This window comes from Lissotriton vulgaris, unplaced genomic scaffold (genome assembly GCF_964263255.1).
Source record: "Lissotriton vulgaris unplaced genomic scaffold, aLisVul1.2 SCAFFOLD_1495, whole genome shotgun sequence".
Taxonomy (NCBI): Eukaryota; Metazoa; Chordata; class Amphibia; order Caudata; family Salamandridae; genus Lissotriton; species Lissotriton vulgaris.
This window is the reverse complement of record NW_028245809.1, coordinates 105386-127173: the sequence shown is the minus strand read 5'-3', so window position 1 is coordinate 127173 and position 21788 is coordinate 105386. Positions and strand designations below refer to the sequence as shown.

General features: G+C 45.9%; 1 protein-coding gene across 1 annotated transcript in view; it reads right to left on the bottom strand.

Annotated features, from left to right (window-relative positions):
• Positions 1 to 21788, bottom strand: part of LOC147666286 (transcription elongation factor SPT6-like) — a gene marked incomplete at its 5' end in the record, with an annotated part of 590122 nt that overhangs the window by 474056 nt on the left and 94278 nt on the right. Inside the window, 2 exons of the mRNA XM_086949158.1 lie at positions 1739 to 1881; positions 2644 to 2733. Of these exons, the coding sequence (XP_086805284.1) occupies positions 1739 to 1881; positions 2644 to 2733 (233 nt within the window). The remainder of the gene's footprint in view (positions 1 to 1738; positions 1882 to 2643; positions 2734 to 21788) is intronic.

Here is a 21788-nt window from a genome sequence, read left to right as displayed (position 1 = left end):
CTGGAACTCTTTTCCCTGTTAAGCGCTCTGATACCCACGGGTCTTGTCCGCGCTATACAAAACTCTATAAATAAATAAATAAATAAATAGTTATACCTAAAGATCTGATTGTAATTGCTGATCTTGGGATGGTTTCTTTTCTCCTGTCTTTTGTGTCTCTCTTTTTCCCTTGTCACGCTGTGTCCTATATATTGGCACGCTTTGGGCTCGCATATAATTTTGGCAACTGTGGGTATCCTTTTCCCATTCATTTTCATTTTCTTCTTGGTGTGATTTTTTTTCTCTGCTTGATACACTTTATGACCTTTTGGTGAAGGTATTTTGTGTCAAGACTTGGGGATTATAATTGGGTACATATTTATTGTTACAGCCCTGAAGAAGTCATTGGGTAATGTCCCTGGACGAAACACGTGTTGGCGTTTGGCTGTTGTGTACTGTATCAAGACTGTACTGCTGTATCCACAAGTCTTCATGAACATCCATGGACTAAGAAAATAAAAATAAGGATTTTTCATACTTTGGATGCGCAGATATGGACAATTATTTTTGAATAGATATTATCTGTAATACTCACAGATACATGTACTTTGTGCTCAGGGAATCCTCTGTGTTTGTTCTATTGTGATAGCAATTGCTTTGCAATTGTTGTCTTTGACAGCGGTGGGTGGTAGCAGTCTTTGGTTCCCTTGATGCCACTTTAAAATCATTCTTTTTATACTTATGCTGCATGGGCTATGCGCTGGTAATACCTCACCACCTGCTGTTTTAGACTGTTATTAATGAGTGCCCCCTGGATGAGAACACTACACTACTACACTACCCTACAGCCTAAAACATTACACTACACAAACACTACAACACTACACAAACACTACAACACTACCCTAAACCCTAAAACACTACACTACACAATCAATCAATGTACTTGTAGAGCGTGCTACTTACCCGTGAGAGTCCCAAGGTGCTGGAGGAGGTGGGCGGGGGGTGCCGGGGCTTGCTGCTACCGCTCGAAGAGCCAGGTCTTGAGGAGTCTTCTGAAGGTGAGTAGGTGTTTGGTCTGCCGTATGTGGGTAGGGTGGGTGTTCCAGGTCTTGGCGGAGAGGTAGGAGAAGGATCTGCCACCGGAGGTCGTTCGTTGGATGCGGGGGGACAGCGGCGAGGGCGAGGCTTGTGGAGCAGAGCTGGCGGGTGGGGTTGAAGAAGCGGAGTCTGCTGTTCAGGTAGGCAGGTCCGGCGTTGTGGAGTGCTTTGTGTGCGTGGGTGAGGAGCTAGAAGGTGATTATCTTGTCGACGGGGAGCCAGTGTAGGTCTCTCAGGTGGGGGGTGATGTGGCTGCGGCAGGGGGCGTTGACTATCGGTCGGGGGCGTTTTGGATGCGTTGTAGTCGTCGTAGGTGTTTGGCTGGGATTCCTGCGTAGTGTGCGTTTCCGTAGTCCAGTCTGCTGCTGACGAGGGCCTGTGTCACCGTTTTCTGTGGTATCAGACCCGTAACTAACAACCAAGATAACTTCTGCCCCCCCAAAAAAAGCTTAAATGTCTTAAACTTTCAGTCAGATTCTTAAAAAGGCACATCTTATTTCTCTGCTCTAAGGCTCACTGAACTCCCAGAACGCAAAATCATTCACAAGCAATACGATTTTTGCTGCAAGGGCATTAATCGGCCAGTCCAATAAGGAATATTTACCAACTCACACTAAGTTCTGCTGCAGGACTATGTAACAAGTTGTGTAATAACTACCTCTCCATGTCTGTTGTATCCAGTGGACGTATCCCATCAGCTAAAGGTTTGTCAGGATCAGCAGAGATCTGCTCGTACTGATATGCTTGCATCTTTTGGAATAGGCGCAACAGATTCTCTTTACGCATCTTCAGCTGCGTCCACTGAAAGAGAAAGGGAAGGTGCATATGTCACTTGAAGAGGACTACACAACGAACTATTCTTCTAACATCTTACCAGCAAGCTAATAAACACAGTCTACCACCACGTCTTTTTCCAACTCTTCAACCAGTAAAAAATGTATGTGCTCCTGTCGTATCTCTCCAAGAGAGGCTCTTGTCCCAAAGGGGTGGCAGCATTTCAAAAGTTATGTTCTAAACATGATTTAGACTTTCATTTCTAGATTGAGCTGATCCCCCTCCCTATAGCCATGCCACGACATATATCATTGTCTCGATGCACAGTCCCCAGTCACCATGACAGATGCTCAATCACTGCTCAGGGCCACTTTCTGAGCTGCACAACAGAATTTGACACAGTGTTCCAATTCACTTATTAGTTGCCCCATGGACCCACATACCACTCTCTAAATTAGAGGACTTCTTAAACTTCCTCAAATCTGAATGCCAGGTTTAGCATTGTGCAGGAATACTTCTCACTTGTAGAATCCAAGATGGCCGTAATGCTTCTCTAATCAGAAAGCACACAGATCCAACAGAACTCTCTTCGAGTCAATGCCCAAACTAAATTAAATAACTTCTTCAAGAGTCTAACAACATTTATTTAACTAGAACCACATATGTTAGAATCAAAAGAAAAAGATATCCTCTGACAAATTAGATTTTGCAATTGCAGAAGGTAACTTCATAGCATATCATCTGGTACTGATTTAGTTAACAATTTTCAGAAGCTGTAGCATCACCCACCTTTTCATCTGCATGATAGACTTTCCAAAGGTCATTGATATTCAGCTCGGGCTCCACATATTCTTTTCTGTAGAAGGCAATGAATGGGACCTAGAACATAAATAGAAAGACCAACACAAATCAACCCACGGTGCAAGCTTGATCCTGAGGCAAAATGAGACTATAGCAAAACTCATGCAGGGATAGCACATTGTGAAAAGCCTACAAAATCTCAATGCAACAGTAAAGTAGGTAAAAGAACACAGCTAGTCACAGCCAAGTAATTCTGAGAGGAGAAGGAGTCAGAAAAATATTCAGAGAGGTCAGGAGAGCAGCAAACTGTAGCATCACTATTTCCTGCCACTCTAACTGTACACTGTCCAATTTAACATACAAGACAAGACTGTTGTGGTGAACTTCTTGATAACATGACAGAAAGAGAGGGAGGGAAGGAAGGAATAAAGAATGTGTGCATTATTTCTAATAGTGCACGCCTGGGCAAAGGCAGCAAAGCAAAGACTAGCATTAAGTTAACAAGCGATTGTAGGAAGCTGGCTCTGTATATACTATACCAAAATAAGGTATAGTGTGCACAAAGTCCAGTGGAACACCAGAAGTAGGCAGAGATAAAACTAGATTGCACCTTAACCTTTATTTGTGGTAGTGTGGGTGAGCAGTAAGGCTTTATCCGAGGGCAGTGTTAAGCACTTGTTGTACAAACTTAGGCAGTAAATGATGTTGCACACTCAAAGACTGAACTCAGACCAATTTGATTTTGGATAAAATTAATATTTAGTTGCATTTAATTCCTAGAACCAAGCAAGCCTGGCACAGGTAAGTGTATTTGATCATTTTCAAGCAGGTTTGAACAATACAAGCAAGCTGAATGTAATAGCCTTTGTGACAGGTTTGTAAATGTTTTCAATATAGTGGAAATTACTGTTACATTACTTTGAATGACTGCAGATTACTGTTTCAACTCGGTGTGATACACCTAGATATCACACTGGGACATTTTCTAGAGAAAAGGTAAGTAAGCAAATGTTAGTTCTTTGCAGCTTTTCAACGTTCAATACAAAACCAACTCCACACACACAACATTTTTCAAGGAGAAACACTCAATGTATTCCTATGGAGAGAAATTAAGTTATCAGTTAACAGGTCAGTACTTAGTTGTGGGAGTTGGTATTCTGGGGTTAGAACCAGGGTTTCCCCAGGTTCAAGGATGCATCCTCAAAACACCCTCAGCGGCTCTAGGGCGGCCGGATGCAGAGTGCTGAGGCTCAATATAATTTCAAAGGAGGATAGGGGGCCTCCGGTTGTTGGCTGCTCACGAGCAGGCCACAAGGGTGTCGGAGCAAATTTCCTGGGGTTTAGCTCAGGGCAAAGGTGGATCTGTATTAGCACCCAAAGTACACCCGCAGTGGAGCGGGGCGGCTGGGTGCAGGGTGCTGGCTTGGTTTCGGGTGCCCTGTTTTCTTTTTTTTTAAATATATTTTTATTTTCCAAATTAAGCACACTTTTACTTTATACATTTCAACATGAATATTTCATATAATATTTCAACAATTTATGACCTTTATCCGTATACAGTATACATTTCAAAATATATTAAACTTTTATCATTCTTATGCCAAGACACAACAATATTTTTCCACAAGTTCAATGATTACCCAATCCTTCTTTCCACTTATTTACTGGCTCCCAAATTCTTACACCCAAGGTCCTCTTCCTCCTGCCCTTCCGGGCATAAATATTCTTCTCCAAATTATATGCGGATAATAGGTTAGCCAGCCAGGTTTGCATTCCCGGAGGGTTTTTAATCGAGCCACGCCCTAGCTATGGTTAATCTGTACACTGCCATTGCTACAAACAAAAATTCCCGTGGTACCGCATCCCCATCTGCACCAACCCCTAGGAGAATCCAGGGAGGAATAAGCACTATTTGAATTCCCAGTGACCTAACCAAAAAGACCTCTATATCCCTAACTAGTGTGTGCAGTTGAGAGCAGGTGGCAAAGATGTGCACACTGTATGCTTCTAGGGAATTACATCAGGGACAAAAAAAAAACGTAGTACCGCCCCATTTTGCAATCCTGGCTGGCGTAAAATACAATGAGAATAAGGTTTTATAGTGTTGGGATTGTAAAGGGGATGAACACAGAACCGATCAACCTAATTCTAGGGATTCCTGAAACCAAACCTGCTCACCACCCAGTTTCTCCACCCACTTATTACTGTGTTTTTCCATGTCATCCTTTTTCCCTTTTACCAAACTTGCATAAAAAGATCGTATCGTACAATCCCCAGATAGCTTTATTTTCTCAAGAATCTCATTCCTGCTAAACCAGCAGCCCCACCCTGCTTGGTGCCTAAAAAACTTCGGATCTGAAGATAATTAAAAAAGCCTCTGTTATCCAGACCGTACTTATTCCTCAGATCACTGAACTGCATCATCCCATCAGTATTAACAACCAATTTGTGTGATCCCCCTTGCCTCCCAGTCTGCCACTGTTATGTCTGAAAATACAGCTGGAGGAAATGACCTATTTTTATACATCCTAACATAACTGTTGTACCTCCCCAGTCTGGACTTTTTCAGAAAAGCACTCCAAATATTTACTGCGGCAGCTAATGTCTTAAACCTTGTTATTTTAAAGTATCCAAAATCAATACTATTTAACAAGCAGTTTCCCGCTTCTGCCCCGAGGACTGTTGAATACACCTCCGTAGAAAAGCTGGCAACTCTTTGGTCAAGGTTTGCCCCTCCAATTAGCCCCTGCATGTATTGTAAGGAAGCAGCCATATAATACAATTTAAAATCTGTTGCTCCCCACCCATCTTTCTCTCTCGGAAGGGAAATGAACCTCTAGACCCTCCGTGTCTTTCCCTACGCCCATATAAATCTATTCAAAATCACCTCTAGTGCATTAAATCAACTTGCTTCAAATAATAAGGGAATGGATCTAAAAAGGAAAAGAAACTTAGGAAGAATCAACATCTTAATTACGTTAGTACAGCCCACTATTGACAAATGTAGGTTATTCAATCTGTCTAAATCAGCTTTTACTCGTGTCATTAAGGGAGTCATATTATTTCCTACTACGTCCTCTAGATTTGCTGAGATTACGACTCCCAGGTAAACTGCTGAGCTAACTACCCTACCATCATTGCAACCAACATACCTATTTTTTACGATCTGCGTTTTTGAACTATTTAAGCTATATCCCGATACCCGACCAAAATTTTGGGCTTCCGGTTCCACTACTCCTTCTGTAGTATGGGATCTCTGTGTATAGTCATAATCTAGTGAATAGAATGGCAAGCCCATACAAAAACAACCAGGCGGTGGAGAAAAAGACAACACCACTATTATGCGAACAGATTTCGCAGCGAAGCCTATCCGACCTGAGCATCTGCGCTGGCATCAGAGTCCCGACAGTAATGCTTAGCAAAGGTATGGACCGACTTCCAAGTGGCAGCCTTGCAGATCTCTGCAATGGGAACATTATGAAGCAAAGCAGTAGTGGCCGCTTTGCCCCAGGTGGAATGGGCCTTAGGCTTAATCGCTTTCTGATAACAAAACTGGATAAACAACACAATCCACCTAGAGATAGATTGCTTCGAAGTAGCCAGACCAGTCCTAACCGACCCATAGTTGACAAACAATTGGTCAGACCTGCTAATGTCTATGGTCTTATCCAGATTCAACACCCTTCCAACATCCAGGGAATGAAGAGACCTTGCCGCTGGAGTGGAAGGATTCTGGAAAAAAGTTTGTAAAGTTATCGTCTGATCAACATGAAAATCAGAAATCACCTTGGAAAGGAACTTAGGGTGAGTACGCATAACAACCTTAGCAGCATAAAACACAGTATAACGTTCTTGGCAACATAACGCCGGACTCTCACTCACTCTGTGGGCCGATGTAATAGCCAAGAGGAACGCCGCCTTCCAAGACAGGTGCTGCAGAGAAGCCTTGTGAATAGGCTCGAAAGGCTCCTTCATCAGCCTGGACAGCACCACATTCAGTTCCCATGCCGGCGAAGGAAGTCAAGCTGGAGGGAACACCTTCTGCAATCCTTCCAAAAAATCCTTAATCACAGGGATCTGAAAGAAGGACGTCTGCGAAGGGCATTTGCTGTAAGCAGTCAATGCAGCCAGATGAACCTTAATGGAATGGAAATTAAGGCCAGACTGAGCCAGATGCAGAAGGTATGGAAGGATGACATCCTCCTTGCAGGTCGTAGGATCATAGTTCTTAGACATGCACCAGATGCAGAATCTCTTCCATTTGTAAGCATAAGAGGTCCTAGTAGACGGCCTCTTAGCCTCCTTCAATAGGTCCATGCAATCCTCAGGAAGATTTAAGTGGCCATATTGCACTATCTCAGGAGCCATGCCACCAAACTCAACGACGAGAGGTTGGGGTACACCATCTGCCCCCGAACTTCCTGAGAAGGTCCGGCCGACACAGCAGCTGCCGATGAGGCAGGATCGAGCGATGAAGCAGGTCCGTGAACCAATACTGCCTGGGCCATTCCTGAGCAATGAGGATCATCCGCGCCCGTGACTGGACCAGCTTGATGAGCACCACCGGAATCAGGGGTATGGGTGGAAAAGCGTACAGAAAGCTGTTCGACCAGTTGATCCATAACGCATTCCCCAGAGCCCCCGGTTGGTAATACCTCGAGGCGAAGTCGCGGCATTTGCTGTTTTCGGCGGTGGCGAACAGACCCACGTCTGGAGTGCCCCACACGGCGAAGATGTCTTCGAGCACCTCGTCGTTTATGACCCACTCGTGGTTTTCTTGCAGCAACCTGCTGAGGGTGTCCACCTGAACATTCTGTACACAGGGCAGATGAGTCTCCGTTATCGTCAGTCCTCTGGCTAGCAGCAGTGCCAGATCGCCTGCGCCTCCTGTGACAGTGTGCGCGATCTCGAGCCCCCCTGCTTGTTGAGATAATACATCGTGGTCGTATTGTCTGTCTGTACAAGCAAGGATCTGGTCTGGAAGGACGGAAGAAAAGCCTTCAGTGCCAAGTGAACAGCTCTGAGTTCCAAGAAATTTATGCGATTCATGGACTCCGCCGGAGACCACTGTCCTTGGATCTGCAAATGGTCTGAATGTGCTCCCCAGCCCAGGAGAGACGCATCCGCCACGATAGTCCGAGTCGGGATATCCTTGTGGAAAGGAACCCCTCCGAGTAGATTCTCTGCAGAGCACTACCATCTCAGGGACTGTTGGGCGTGAAGAGAAAACTGAATCCGGTCGTCCCAACACCCTTTCCTCAGGTCCCACTGGTCCTCCAAACCTTCCTGTAGTGGCCTCATGTGTAGGCGCGCGTGTGGAGTAAGGAAGATACAAGAGGCCATCGATCCCAGTAGAGAAGACACTGACCTCACTGTTGTAGATGGAGCAGCTATGAGTTCCTGAGCCTTCCGAAGGATGGATAAGCGTCTCTCCTCCGAAGGAGGCACGCTTGCCGACAACATATTGATGGAGGCTCCCAAGTACTGCAGGCACTGCACAGGAATCGGGACAGACTTGGACAGATTTATGTGCAACACTAGACTGTTCAGCAGGACGGCCGTCCTGTTGAAGTGCAACTGCGCTTCCTGGAAGGTGCAGGCTTTGATCAACCAATCGTCCAGGTACGGGTAGACAAACACCTTGTTCTTTCTCAGGTGCGCTGCTACCACAGCCATGCATTTTTAAAAAGTCCTGGGCGCAGACTTCAGTCCAAACGGTAGTACGGTTACTGATAGTGATTGGTGCCGATGTTTCCGTGCAATGGGCACATGGAAGTACGCATCTCGCAGATCCATCGCGCACAGCCAGTCTCCCCTCTGCAGCTGAGGATAGAACTGGTGCAAAGACAGCATGCAAAACTTTTCCCTGCGAATCCACTTGTTTGCTTGTCGCAAATCCAGAATGGGCCAGAACTCATTCTTGTCCTTCTTTTGTAATAGGAAGAAGCGTGAGTAAAGACCCTTTCCCCTTTGAGACAGAGGGATGTCTTCTATCACCCTTTTTCCTAACAGGGTATCGACCTCCACCTGGAGTTTGCTCAGTTGGAACTGCGAGCCAACGGGTGGAATTGCTGGAGGCGGGCTGGTGAAGCGAAGACTGTATCCATTGCAAACAATATTCAGCACCCACTTGTCCTGAGTAATGTTTCTCCACTCTGCCAGGTAATGTTGAATGCTTCCCCCCACCGGAGCGCGTAACGGATGAAGGGGAAGTAACAGCTCAGGGACGAGACCCAGCCGGGCCTGTGGTCGCAGATGAATCCTGCTGACCACCAGGGCCCCTCTGGCGCTTTTGGAACGGGCGCCGCTGGAACTGCTGCTGTTGCTGCTGCTGTTGCTGCCCAGCCTGGTGACCTTGCCCTCTACCTTGCGCCCTGTACCGTCTCTGGAACGGGCGGAAGGTCTTTTTCTGTTCCATCGGCTTTTCCAATCCGACAGCCGTCAAAGTCTCCGTCTCCGCCTCCGCCTTCATACGGGCCATCTCCTTGTCTGCGTGTTTTCCAAACAGGGTCTCACCAGAGAAGGGTAGATTGGCCACCCTCGGCTGCGCCTCGGGCTTCAAGGACGTCAGACGCAGCCGCACGTGACGCCTCAGGTTGACAGTCTGGGTTACAGGGGTGATTTTTAAAGGATATAAATGTATTTTCAAAGTTGACACTTGATTTTCAGTGAAAAACTAGCAATGTTATACTATGGAAGGAAATTCAAGTCACAGGTAAAGTATGTTCTCGTTACTTTTGTAATCCAGTACTGGACTCCTAGGTTCAGCACTGGGATCTCTACCTAAGACAGGTAAGTAATTACATTTTAGCAGTTGGTACGATTTTTAAGGAATACTTGTAGTTTGCAAAAATAGAAACTTGGAAGAAATTTCACAGAAAAACAGTCAATGGTTTCCTAAGGAAGAAAATTCAGGTTACTGGTAAGTACAGTTATAATTACTTTTGCGGTTCAGTACTGGTCTAAAAGGTACAGTACTGGCTTCTCTCCTGATCACAAGTGAGTAATTCGGAATTCATTATCCAGCTGATTTTAGATTATTATTTTAAAGTTTCAAAACTTCACACTAAAAAGATTTTTCGAATCAAACCAGTCAATGTTATCCTATGGAAGGAAGGAAAATGACACTTACCAGTATGCATCTGTTCTTGGCATGTAAAGCTGCAGAGTTACACACTGTACATAGATGACCACCTAGTGTTGGGCTAGGATGTTTGCAGTTTGTTTTTGTTCTAGAAAGTCCTTGGAAGTCACAGGATAGGCGACTCCTCCTTTGTATCATACAGCACATGGCATCGGCTCCATTCCCAGATTGTTTTTTGCCATTAGGGAAGTGATGGAGTTTCGCAAGAAAAGTAAAGATGTCCATGTAATTTGAATGTAATTAAGATAATACTGGTACAGATAAAAGTAGCCGGGGAGGCGGGTGGGCGTGTGTAACTCTGCAGCTCTACATGGCAAGAATAGATGCATACTGGTAAGTAGCATTTTCCGTTCTAGGCATATGAGCTGTAGATTACACACTGTGCATAGATTGTATAACAGTACCCTCTGTTAGCGGCGACCACCCGTATCTGTTGCAGTACTTTGAAAGAGGGTTTTTAGTACAGCTTGGCCCACAGTAGCTTGTTGTTTAGTTTGCACATCTACACAATAGTGTTTTGTGAATGTGTGCGGTGTAGACCATGTAGCTGCTTTGCATATGTCATCTAGGGGAATGTTCCCCAAAAATGCCATTGAAGCCCCTATTTTTCGAGTAGAATGGGTTTCAGGAGGAATAGATCAGGTACGTTTAGCTTTGTGGTAACAAATCTGTATGCATTTGACAATCCACCTAACTATCCCAGATTTTGATATGGGTTTACCTTTATGTCGTGGTGAAAAAGACACAAAGGAAAATGCTACTTACCAGTATGCATCTGTTCTTGGCATGTAGGGCTGCGGACATTCATATCTTAGCATAGATCGCCGCCTAGTGTTGGGTCCGGATGTTGCACTTTGTTGTCCTGATAGAGTCTTCAAAGTATCATGAGATAGGTGACTCCTCCCCTGGACTACAGTGCGCATGGGCATCTTCTCCATCTTCAGATTGTTTTTCTCCATTGTGGCAAAGATGGAGAATAGGAAAGTAAGAGATGACCATGTAAATGTATGTGGAAAGAATTACTGCAGCTGTGACAGGCACCGGGGAGGAGGGTGGGTGATATGAATGTCCGCAGCCCTACATGCCAAGAACAGATGCATACTGGTAAGTAGCATTTTCCGTTCGAGGCATGTGGGCTGCTGAAATCATATCTTAGCATAGACTGTATAGCAGTATCTCCTCTAGCGGTGGTCACCTGTACCAGCTGCAGCAGTTTGAAAAAGAGGTTTGAGGACAGCCTGGCCTACAGCAGCTTGCTGCTTTGCTTGCACGTCTACACAGTAGTGTTTAGTAAAAGTGTGTATGGTAGACCATGTAGCTGCCCTACATATGTCTTCTAGTGGAATATTTCCTAGGAAAGCCATGGATGCCCCCATTTTGTGCGTTGAGTGTGCTTTTGGGGGGACTGTTAGAGTGCGCTTAGCCTTTTGATAGCATATCTGAATGCTTTTAACTATCCATCTGGCTATCCCTGTTTTGTACTGGGGTTACCCTTATGTTGTGGTGAAAAAGCTACAAATAGTTATTTTGTCTTTCCGAAAGATTTAGTTCTGTCAAATTAATATAGCAGAGCCCTTTTTACATCTAGTGTGTGTAAGGCTCTTTCAGCCACTGAGTGTGGGTTTTGGAAGAAAACTGGCAATTCTATTGACTGATTTATATGGAAAGTGGATATAACTTTCGGCGTAAACTTGGGGTTAGTACGGAGCACTACCTTATTGTGGTGTATCTGCATGAAAGGTTCTTTAATGGTTAGAGCTTGTAGCTCACTCACTCGCCTGAGGGAGGTAATGGCAATTAAAAATGCCACCTTCCATGTTAAGAATTGTAATTTACATGAATGGAGTGGTTTGAAAGGTGGCCCCATAAGTCTGGTAAGTACTACGTTTAAGTTCCAGACTGGCTCTGGTGGATGTTTTGGAGGGATAATTCTTTTAAGTCCTTCCATAAAAGCTTTGATAGGTGGTATTCTGAACAGGAACACGTGTTGTCTATAGCAGCAAGGTGTAGCCTTATGGAAGAGTATGCTAGATTGCATCTTTGCAGATGTAACAAGTAACAGATTATGTTTTGGATGGAGGCATCTAATGGATTTATTTGGTTATTATTGCAATAAATTACAAATATTTTCCATTTAGCTGCGTAGCATGCTCTAGTAGTTGGGCGTCTTGCTTCCTTGATAATGTTCATACAGTCTGGAGGCAAGTTAAGATATCCGAACTCTAAGACTTCAGAAGCCAGATCGCTAGGTTCATCTGACTGGGATCTGGGTGCCTGATTTCTCCATGGTTCTGAGTTAGTAGTTGTGGCGATAGTCGCAGTCTTTGGTGGGGAACTACTGAGAGTTCTAGGAGCGTCGTGTACCATGGCTGTCTTGCCCATGTGGCAGCAACCAGGATCATTGTGAGTGACTGTTGCTTTAGTTTGCGTGCCACTAATGAAATCAGTGGTGTTGGTGGAAAAGCATACGCAAATCTACCTGACCAGTTCATCCATATCGCATTGACTTGTGACAACGGGTGTGGGAACCTGGTGGCAAAGGACTGGCATTTTGAGTTTTCTTTTGTGTCAAACAGATCTATCTCTGGATGTCCCCACTTTTAGAAGAATAGTTGGAGAACTTGAGGGTGAATCTCCCATTCGTGTATCTGTTGGTTGTGTCTGCTTAGTAGATCTGCGATCTGATGGTCTATTCCTGGGAGGTGTTCTGCCATGAGAAAGATGTTTTTTGGAATTGCCCACCTCCATATGGTCTGTGCTAGGTGAGACAGCTGCGGAGAGTGTGTCCCTCCCTGTTTCTGGATGTAGTACATGGCTGTCATGTTGTCCGTCCGGATTAACACAGCCTTGTTGTACGAGTATTTCTGGAAGGCTTTCATTGCTAGAAATACTGCTAGCAACTCTAAGTGGTGTATATGCAGTGTCTTTTGCTGGACTATCCAGAGCCCTTGGACTGCGTATTGAAGTAGGTGGGCTTCCCAAACTGTTAGTGATGCGTCCGCTGTTAATACTACTTGTGGAACTGGCTCTTGGAACAGTCGTGGGTTCCACCACTGCAGAGAGTTGTAAGTGCAACTGCTGCCAACACTACGTCTTTTAGTTGTCCTTGAGCTTGGTTCCACTGCCGTGCTAGGCATTCCTGCAATGGACGCATTTGAAGTCGGGTATGAGGGACAAAGATTATGCAGGAGTCCATCATGCCTATAAAGCTACATGGAGCTGGCAAGTAGTGTTGTGGCTGAAATCTTTGAATTAGAGACTGCATATTGGCTATCCTGGCTGGATTTGGATATGCCTTTGCCACTGAGGTATCTATTGTTGCATGTGGGAGGGCTGCAGATGTGATTTTGGGTAATTTATGGAAAATCCCAGACTGTGCAGTAGCTGGATTGTCTGAGACGTATGGTTTTCACACTGTGCGTATGAGTTGGCTTTTATGAGCCAATCGTCCAGGTAGGGAAACACATGGATGTGTTGCCTTCTTAGGTGTGCTGCTGCAACTGCTAGGCATTATGTAAAAACCCTTGGTGCAGTAGTTACCCCGAAGGGGAGAACTTTTAATTGATAGTGGTGACCTATTGTGAACCCGAGGTATTTCCTGTGAGCTGGATGTATAGGTATGTGCAAATATTCATCTTTGAGGTCTAATGTAGCGATGAAGTCGCCTGGCTGGTGTAACGGGAGTACTTGTTGTACAGGGATCATATGGAAATCCCCCGAGAGTATGCATTGGTTCAAAGGTCTGAGGTCCAATATTGGTCTGAGGGACCCGTCTTTTGGGGGAATAAGGAAGTATAGGGAGTATACTCCTGTCCCCTGATGTTGAAAAGGGACTGGTTCTATGGTTCCCTTTTCCAGCACGGATGTCACCTCTTGTTGTAACAGCGTGATGTGTTCTTTGGACATTGGACGGTGTTTGGGTGGTATGTTGGGTGGAGTAGAAGTGAGTTCCAGGCAATAACCATACTGGATAATTTGTCTCACCCACCTGTCTGTGGTAATTGCGTTCCAGACTGGTAGGAATTGTGTTATTCTGCCTCCGACTGGTGTTAAGTGGTCTGGAGGGAGTGTGAACAAGTCACTGTTTGGTGGCGGTGGAGACTCTGGTGTTGTTGCCGCTACGTCCTCTGCCTTTGTTATTGTTGCTCCTATAACCTCCTCTATTGGAGCCCTTATTAAAGGTGCTCAGAGTATTACTTTTGAATGTAGAGGAAGTTTGGGATGTGTTGCCTCTACCTGAGCCTCGAAAGGAGGAGCGGCAAAAGGAACTCCTAGATTGTTGAAACTGAAGTGCGCCCATAGACTTAGCAGTATCAGTATCTTTTTTCATTTTTTCTAAGATAGTGTCTACTGCAGGGCCAAACAAGAAATCTTGGTTAACTGGCTGGTTAAGGATAGTTGACTGCACTTCATTCTTATATCCGGAAATGCGTAGCCATGCATGCCGGCGTAGTAAGACGCTAGTGTTAATGGACCTGGCTGCTGTGTCAGCTGCGTCAAGTGCACATTTAATGGAAGTGTTTGCGATAAACTTGCCTTCCTGTATGAGGTCGTTAGCTTTAGCTCTAAAAGGTTCTGGCAGGTGTTGTAGTAAACCCTCCAGTTAGTCATAATGTGCTCTATCGTAGCGTGCTAACAGAGCTTGTGTGTTTGCAATTCTCCAAGTGTTTGCTGCTTGGGATGCCACTCTTTTGCCTGCGGCTTCTGATATCTTTGACTCATTGTTTGTGTATTAGCCCACTTTCGAGCGTTTGATACAACTAGTAAGTCTAAAGGCAACTGTGACTTAATATAAGAAGGGTCTGTAGGGGCTGCTTTATACTTTTCAATTCTGGGATTGAGGACACGCGCTCTGGCTGGGTCTTTGAATATGTCTGGCGCGTGTTTTAGTACCCCTTTTAACATAGGAAGTGTACGTTTATTCTTTTCTGAAGTTGGAAAAGTATCAAATAGGAAGTCCTCTTCTATTGGGTCAGTGTGCATGTCTACATTATGATATTTAGCTGCCCTATCCACCAGTTGGTTAAAGGCAATGGTGTCGTCCGTAGGCGACGGCTTTGTAGGATATGTATAGGTGTCAGGGATGGGTTGTGGGTCGTATGTATCATAAGGATCATTCTGGTCATCCCATGTGTTATCCTGTATATCTTGATCCTCAGGTTCTACAAAATTATCTTGATGATCTTCTTCTATGTTTTCTGTCTCATCATAACCTGATGTAGGAGAGTAAGGCACAAAAGGCATGTTAGGATAGAAAGGAGAAGGAGTGAAAGGCCTTGAAGGGGATGTTCCAGAATCTTTTTTCTTTGGAGGGCCAGGGGAAGAAGTGTCAGTGTCCAATGGTCTCTTCTTCCTGTGGCGAACTGTTACTCGTGCTGTTTCAGGGTCTATATACAGTTTAGGTTGTTCCTAGCTCAGTGGATCAGGATGGAAAAGTTCTTCCTCAACTGTCTGTGGTTTTGGCGCCGATGATTTTGACTTAGTCACTTGTTTGTGATGAGTCTTTGGCTCGAGGGCCTTCGGCTGTGGAGCTTTTTTTTCGGCTCGACTGCTGTTTTCGGGTCGGCCACTCTTTTGTTGGCTTTACTGCCTTTTTTAGTACGGCGACCTTTGGTTCGACGACCTTTTTCGGATCGATGTTTTTTTTGTAGACTCAACTGCCTTTTTCGGGTCGACAGGATTTTTAGTGTGACCTATTTTTGTTGGTCGACCCTTCTTTTTCGGCTCGGCGGCCTTTGACGGGTCGACTATTTTTTTGGGATCGACTACCCTTTTTGGTTCAACGCCCTTTTTTGTATCGACTAGTTTCATCGGCTCGACAACTTTTTTCGGTTCGGCGGCCTTTTTGGGAAGAGTGTAGCTCGTTCCCGGTGTATCAGAAGGCTTGGGTTTGGTCTTCGGAGCCGAGCCGGAAGGCGGGCCTCTGAAGGAGTTTGTCGATCTCGGCTAAGGCCTTTAGGCGATGCATCGACCTGAGCCTTTTCTTGACATTGAAGCGGGGTTAGGAACTTGGTACTCACGGTTTGACCCGGTGTGATCTGGTCATCGGAGTCCGACTGGTCTTCTACGGTGACAATTTCTAGGTCGGAGTCCGCCGCTTCTGGGAGGTCATGTTCGTCTTCGAAAATGTTTTACAGTTCCGGTGCCTGCCGCTGGATCCCCTGTCTAGCGGCCCTTCGGTTCCGGATAGTTTTCTGCGACCGGAACGGAGCACAAACTGGACAGTTTTCCTCGTTGTGCTCGGGAGATAGGCACTTTTTGCATACTGTATGTTTATCAGTATGTGGGAATTTGGAGTGACATTGCGGGCACCTTTTAAACGGGGTCCTTTCCATCTGCAGCAGGCCCACGTGGCGTTGAAAAGGCCCAACGGCCTGCGTCGATGCCCGGATAGAGATGGAAAGTCTTACTGAGTCAAGGGGTACCGAACGAGAACAATACCATCGAGGTAGAAGGCCTTTTGGCCTTAGAAAGCTGAAAAGTTTCAGTTCCAAAGTTGGAGTTGAGGAATAGCATCCGAACCCAATGGAGGAAAAAAAACAATCTGAAGATGGAGAAGATGCCCATGCGCACTGTAGTCCAGGGGAGGAGTCACCTATCTCGTGATACTTCGAAGACTGTTCCAGGACAACAAAGTGCAATCATCCGGCCCGACAGTAGGCGGCGATCTATGCTAAGATATGAATTCAGCAGCCCACATGCCTCGAACAAGTTGTTTTGTCTTAAGAAAAGTTTGTGTCCTTTCAATGTAGTAAAGCAATGCTCTTTTGACATTTAAGGTGTGAAGACATCTTTCTGCAACTGTTTGTGGCTGCAAGAAAAATACAGGCAGCTCAACAGATTGATTTAGATGGAAGGTTGAAATGACTTTTGGAAGGAATTTAGGATTAGTACGGAGAACCACTTTATTATGGTGCATTTGCAGAAAGGGTTCTTGAATGGTGAGTGCTTGTAGTTCACCAACTCTTTTTAGAGAAGTAATAGCTACTAGGAAAGCTACTTTCCAAGTTAGGAATTGCAATCCACATTTATGTAACAGTTCAAAGGGAGGTCCCATTAACCATGTGAGAACAATGTTTAAGTTCCACACTGGTGAAGGTGGTGTTCTGGGAGGGATTATTCTTTTGGGTCCTTAAATAAAAGCTTTATGGCAGGCACTCTAAAAAGAGATAATGTCTATTTTGTAGGTATGCTGCAATGGCAGCAAGGTGCAGTCTGATAGACGTGTACGCTAAATTACATTTTTGAAGGTGTAATAGGTATATGATGTGTTGAATAGACACATCTAAAGGATTGATGTGGTTGTTTTGACAATATATTACAAACAGTTTCCACTTAGCTGCATAACAGCTGAAGTGGTGTGGCTCACTGGTTAGAGGCGGCAGACCCGAGAGCAGAGGACAGCCTGGGACCAGGGTTCAATTCCCGACGCGGCAGGGTCGTGGACCAGGGTCAGCGGACTCGATAATTCTCATCTCGGTGCCTACTCTAACCAGGGATCACACTCGGCAACTCTGAGCATTAGCTTGCCTCATCTCCACAACGGCCCCCCAGATTCGCCGGGGATGCCTGGTTTCACCTTGGAGATACCCAGTAGGGACCATCTCACAGGGATAGCCAGGACGGGTTCCCCAGAAGTCTACTGCGCAGAGATACTCCTTCGGGAGTCGATTCTAGCGCATTACAAACCCACAATTAATTAACATGCTCTAGTGGTGGGACGTCTAGCTTCTTTAATAACGTTCATACAGTCTGGAGGGAGGTTAAGGTAACCAAACTATGACTTCAGGAGCCAGATTGCTAGGTTGAGATGAGCTGGGTCCGGGTCTCTGATCTCTCCATGGTTCTGCGTTAATAGGCATGGAGATGGGTATAGTTTTTGGTGTGGTACCACAGAAAGTTGCAGCAGTGTGATGTACCACGGTTGTCTGACCCAAGTTGGAGCAACTAGAATGAGTGTTAGGGAATGTTGCTGTAGTTTGCGTACCACTAATGGAAGTGGTGGTAGAGGTGGAAAAGCGTATGCAAACTTGCCAGACCAGTTTATCCATATCGCACTGCCTTTGGACAGCGGGTGTGGATATCTGGCGTCGAAGCTTGGGCATTTTGCGTTTTCATGGGTAGCAAAGAGGTCTATTTGAGGTTGTCCCCACAGTTGAAAGAACGGTTGAAGAACTTGTGGATGAATTTCCCATTCATGGATCTGCTGTCGACTTAGCAGATCTGCTATGGTGTTTTGTACTCCTGGAACATACTGGGCTAAGAGAAAGATTTTTAGTGGTATTGCCCATCTCCATATCTGCTGCGCTAACAGAGAGCTGCAGAGAGTGTGTTCCCCCTCGTTTGTTTATGTAGTACATGGCTGTCATATTGTCTGTGCGGACCAAGACAGCTTTGCCTGATACTTGCTTTTGGAATGCTTTCAGGGCTAGAAATACAGCCAGTAACTCCAGGTGGTTGATATAGAGTGACTTTTGTTGTGGTGTTCACCTGCCTTGCATGGTGTGATGCAGTAGGTGAGCTCTCCAGCCACCAAGCGATGCGTCCACTGTTATGACTATTTGAGGAACTGGCTCTAGGAACGGTCGGCCTTTTGAAAGGTTTTTGGTGGTCCACTATTGCAGAGAGCGATGAGTCCGACTGGCTGCCAATACTAGGTCTGTTAATTGACTGTGAGCCTGGTTCCATTGGCGTGTTGAGCACTCTTGAAGTGGACGCATTTGTAGTCTTGCGTGAGGTACTATGAATATGCAGGATGCCATCATTCCTATGAGCTGTATGAACACTCGAGCTGGAAGAGAGTGTTGCTGTTTAAACTTTGTTAGGAGAGTTTGTACACTTGTTATCCTGGCTCGAGAGGGATAGGCTACTGCTAATTCAGTGTTTATTGTGACTCAGATATTGTTGTACATGGGACGGTTGCAGATGGGATTTGGTGTGATTTACTGTAAATCCCAAGTTGTGGAGTAGTTGGATTGTAGCGTGAGTTTGTTGTACACACTGGCTGTATGAGCTGGCTTTTATGAGCCAGTCTTCTAGATATGGGAAGACGTGAATATGCTGTCTTATTAGATGTACTGCTAGGCACTTGGTAAACACTCTTGGTGCTGTTGTGACTCCGAATGGGAGTACTTTGAATTGGTAGTGCTGCCCGTCTAGTACAAATCTGAGATATTTTCTGTGCGCTGTGTAGAGATGAATGTGGAAGTAGGCGTCTTTAAGATCTATAGTGCCAAGGAAGTCGTTTTGTAACAGGAGTGGAAGGACCTGCTGGAGTGTGACCATATGAAAGTGGTCTGATTGTATGTACAGGTTTAGGGGTCTGAGGTCTAGAATAGGCCTCACAGATCCGTCCTTCTTTGGAATTAGAAAATAGAGGGAGTATACTCGTCCATTCTGCTGATGCAGTGGAACTATTTCTATTGCATTTTTTTGCAGGAGGGATATTACCTCCTGTCTGTGCAGTATCAAATGTTCTTGTGACATTGGACGCTGTTTCGGTGGTTAGTTGGGGGGGGGGGGGGGGGGGGGGTGTAGATGTTCGTTCAAGGCAGTAACCTGACTGAATTATTTGCTGCACCCACCTGTCTGACGTGATGTTTTCCCAGGCTGGCAGGTATTGTTGTAGCCTTCAACCGACTGGAGTGGAATGTGGCGGGGGAAGGGGGGAGGGAAGTCATTGGGCAGAGGTGGAGGCAGAGCGGGAGTTGTTATTTTTACCTCTGCCTTTATTGTGGTTACCTATGTAACCGCCTCTTTGGTAGCTCTACTATAGGTGGATTGTGTGGGGGCTTTGTAAGAAGTAGAGGGTGTGTCTGAAGAGTATCCCCTGGTGGTGTCCCTGTAAGATGAGCAGCGAAAAGAGCGTCTGGGAACCTGCGACTGCAAGGCTCCCATAGATTTGGCTATATCGGTATCCTTTTTCATCTTTAAGGGATATGTCAACATTAGGTCAGAATAGGTGTCGCTCATCAAAGGGCTGGTTGAGTATGACACTTTGGACTTCAGGTTTGTACCTTGAAATGCGTAACCATGCGTGTCTACGCAACAGAACACTGGTATTAATTGCTCTGGAGGCAATGTCTGCTGCATCTAGTGCACAACGAATAGAAGTGTTTGTGATATTTTTCCCCTCCTGTATAAGCTCATTTGCGCTGTCTTTGTACTTATCGCACAAGTTACTACTTGTGTAACGATATATCTGTAAGAGAAATTAGTTAGTGATAGATTGCTTACCATACAATATCCACAGGCGTCAGACTGGATCCAGAAATTTTTGCGTAGCAGTACCCTTGCGCGTCGGTAGGCGCCGTCTGCGGCTCCGCGTCCGTCGTCGGCGCCGTGATGACGTCGTCAGAGTACTTAGACTCCGCCTCCGCGTGCTGACGTCAGTTCTTAGACACAGCTTTTCCGCGCCAGAAGCGCTGACCCATGTTAAAAACCAACAATGTTGCCATTGAAACTAGGGCCCTGAAAGGGGATGACCTTAACCCTAGATATCGGTTCGCAGAACGGGGAGGATGGGTGGGTCGGTAAGGAATCTATCACTAACTAATGTCTCTTACAGATATATCGTTATACAAGTAGTAACTTGTGCATCTGAAAGAGACACGTTAGTGATAGATTCCTTACCTTAGAATAGATACCCCAGCAATACCAACCCCGGTGGTGGGTCTGCGAACCAATAATCACACCAGAAAGTCCTGGGGGACGGAACGGCCAAAGAAGCCATCCCTCCGGATGTAGGAAGGTGGATACCCGACTATGGTTGCCCGCAACTTTTTGCCTGGTGTTTTGCTGGTTTTCCGACTTAGTTGACCTGGGGCCCTGCCAATCAGGACCCCAGGCCTACTGCTCTCTCTCTAAAATGGATTCCATGTACCTCAGGTACATATCCAATTGGTACTGGGCCACCTTATCAGACCCTGTAACTCAGGGCATAGGTGTACCCAGGGCCTACCAGGGGCTGCAGCATGTATTATGCCACCCCTGGCAGGCCAACTAAATCTGACACAACTGGCTGCACGACAGCTGGGGCAAGATGGTGTGATCACCCTTTGCTTTAGATATAGTATACCTATATCTAACCCTAAAATGGACACACAGATTCCTATCAGTCACTCCTATGGCAGGCCTTGACAATCCTGAAGGCAGAGTGCTTGGAATCGTGTGAGATGGTGCTCTGCCACGAGCTGAGCCCGTTTGCAGCTTGCGGAACCAAGTCCTAAAAGCTTTTCCATGATAACGCATACCATATACTCTTAGGTGCATTATAATGCTTGCGGTTAAATGCTATCTTTGGTATCGCTTTATCAAAACATGTCGAGTAAGGTGTCATACGAATTGGAATACTAACCCCTCGCCAATTCTGGCGACTGGGTTAGCATTCCACCCTTCTAGAGGGACACGACATGTATGTAACTGTGAACCCCGGTTAAAGTTAGAGCCTCAGCATCACAAAATGGATGCTGCCAACACAGACACAAGTCTGACCCCCTGCAGCTGGGAGTCCTTCCAGCGAGGGGAGCTTGGACAAAGGGTTTCCTGTCAGGGGCGGTGCTAGCACCATCCCAGACAGGGTTTTGTGTATCCTGGGTAGGCAGGGCTTTACAGGAAGGTGACTGCAAGTGGCACCCCGGTGCTCACTATGCATAGGCCAGCTAGAACCAGTTCCAGGGGCACACCAGCCCCTGAGCTGGGGAAAGTCCGGCATGGGAGAGGGGTGTAACCACCCCCCTTCCTGGTCCCACCCCTAGGGCAGGACCTAGTCGCGTACCCACCCCTTTCTTTAGGATAAAGGCAGGAGCGGGGACCCTTCCAAATTAGATCATCTTTGAATCAAGAAACTACTTTCTGCGAAAGGAACTCTCGACTCTTCTCAAGATTTCTCCCTTGTGGCTAAGGAGTAGTCACCCTGCATCCGCAGGCACCATCTAAAGAGCACTGCGGTTTGCTGCACGTCCTTCCTCCGGAATCCGACTGACCAGCT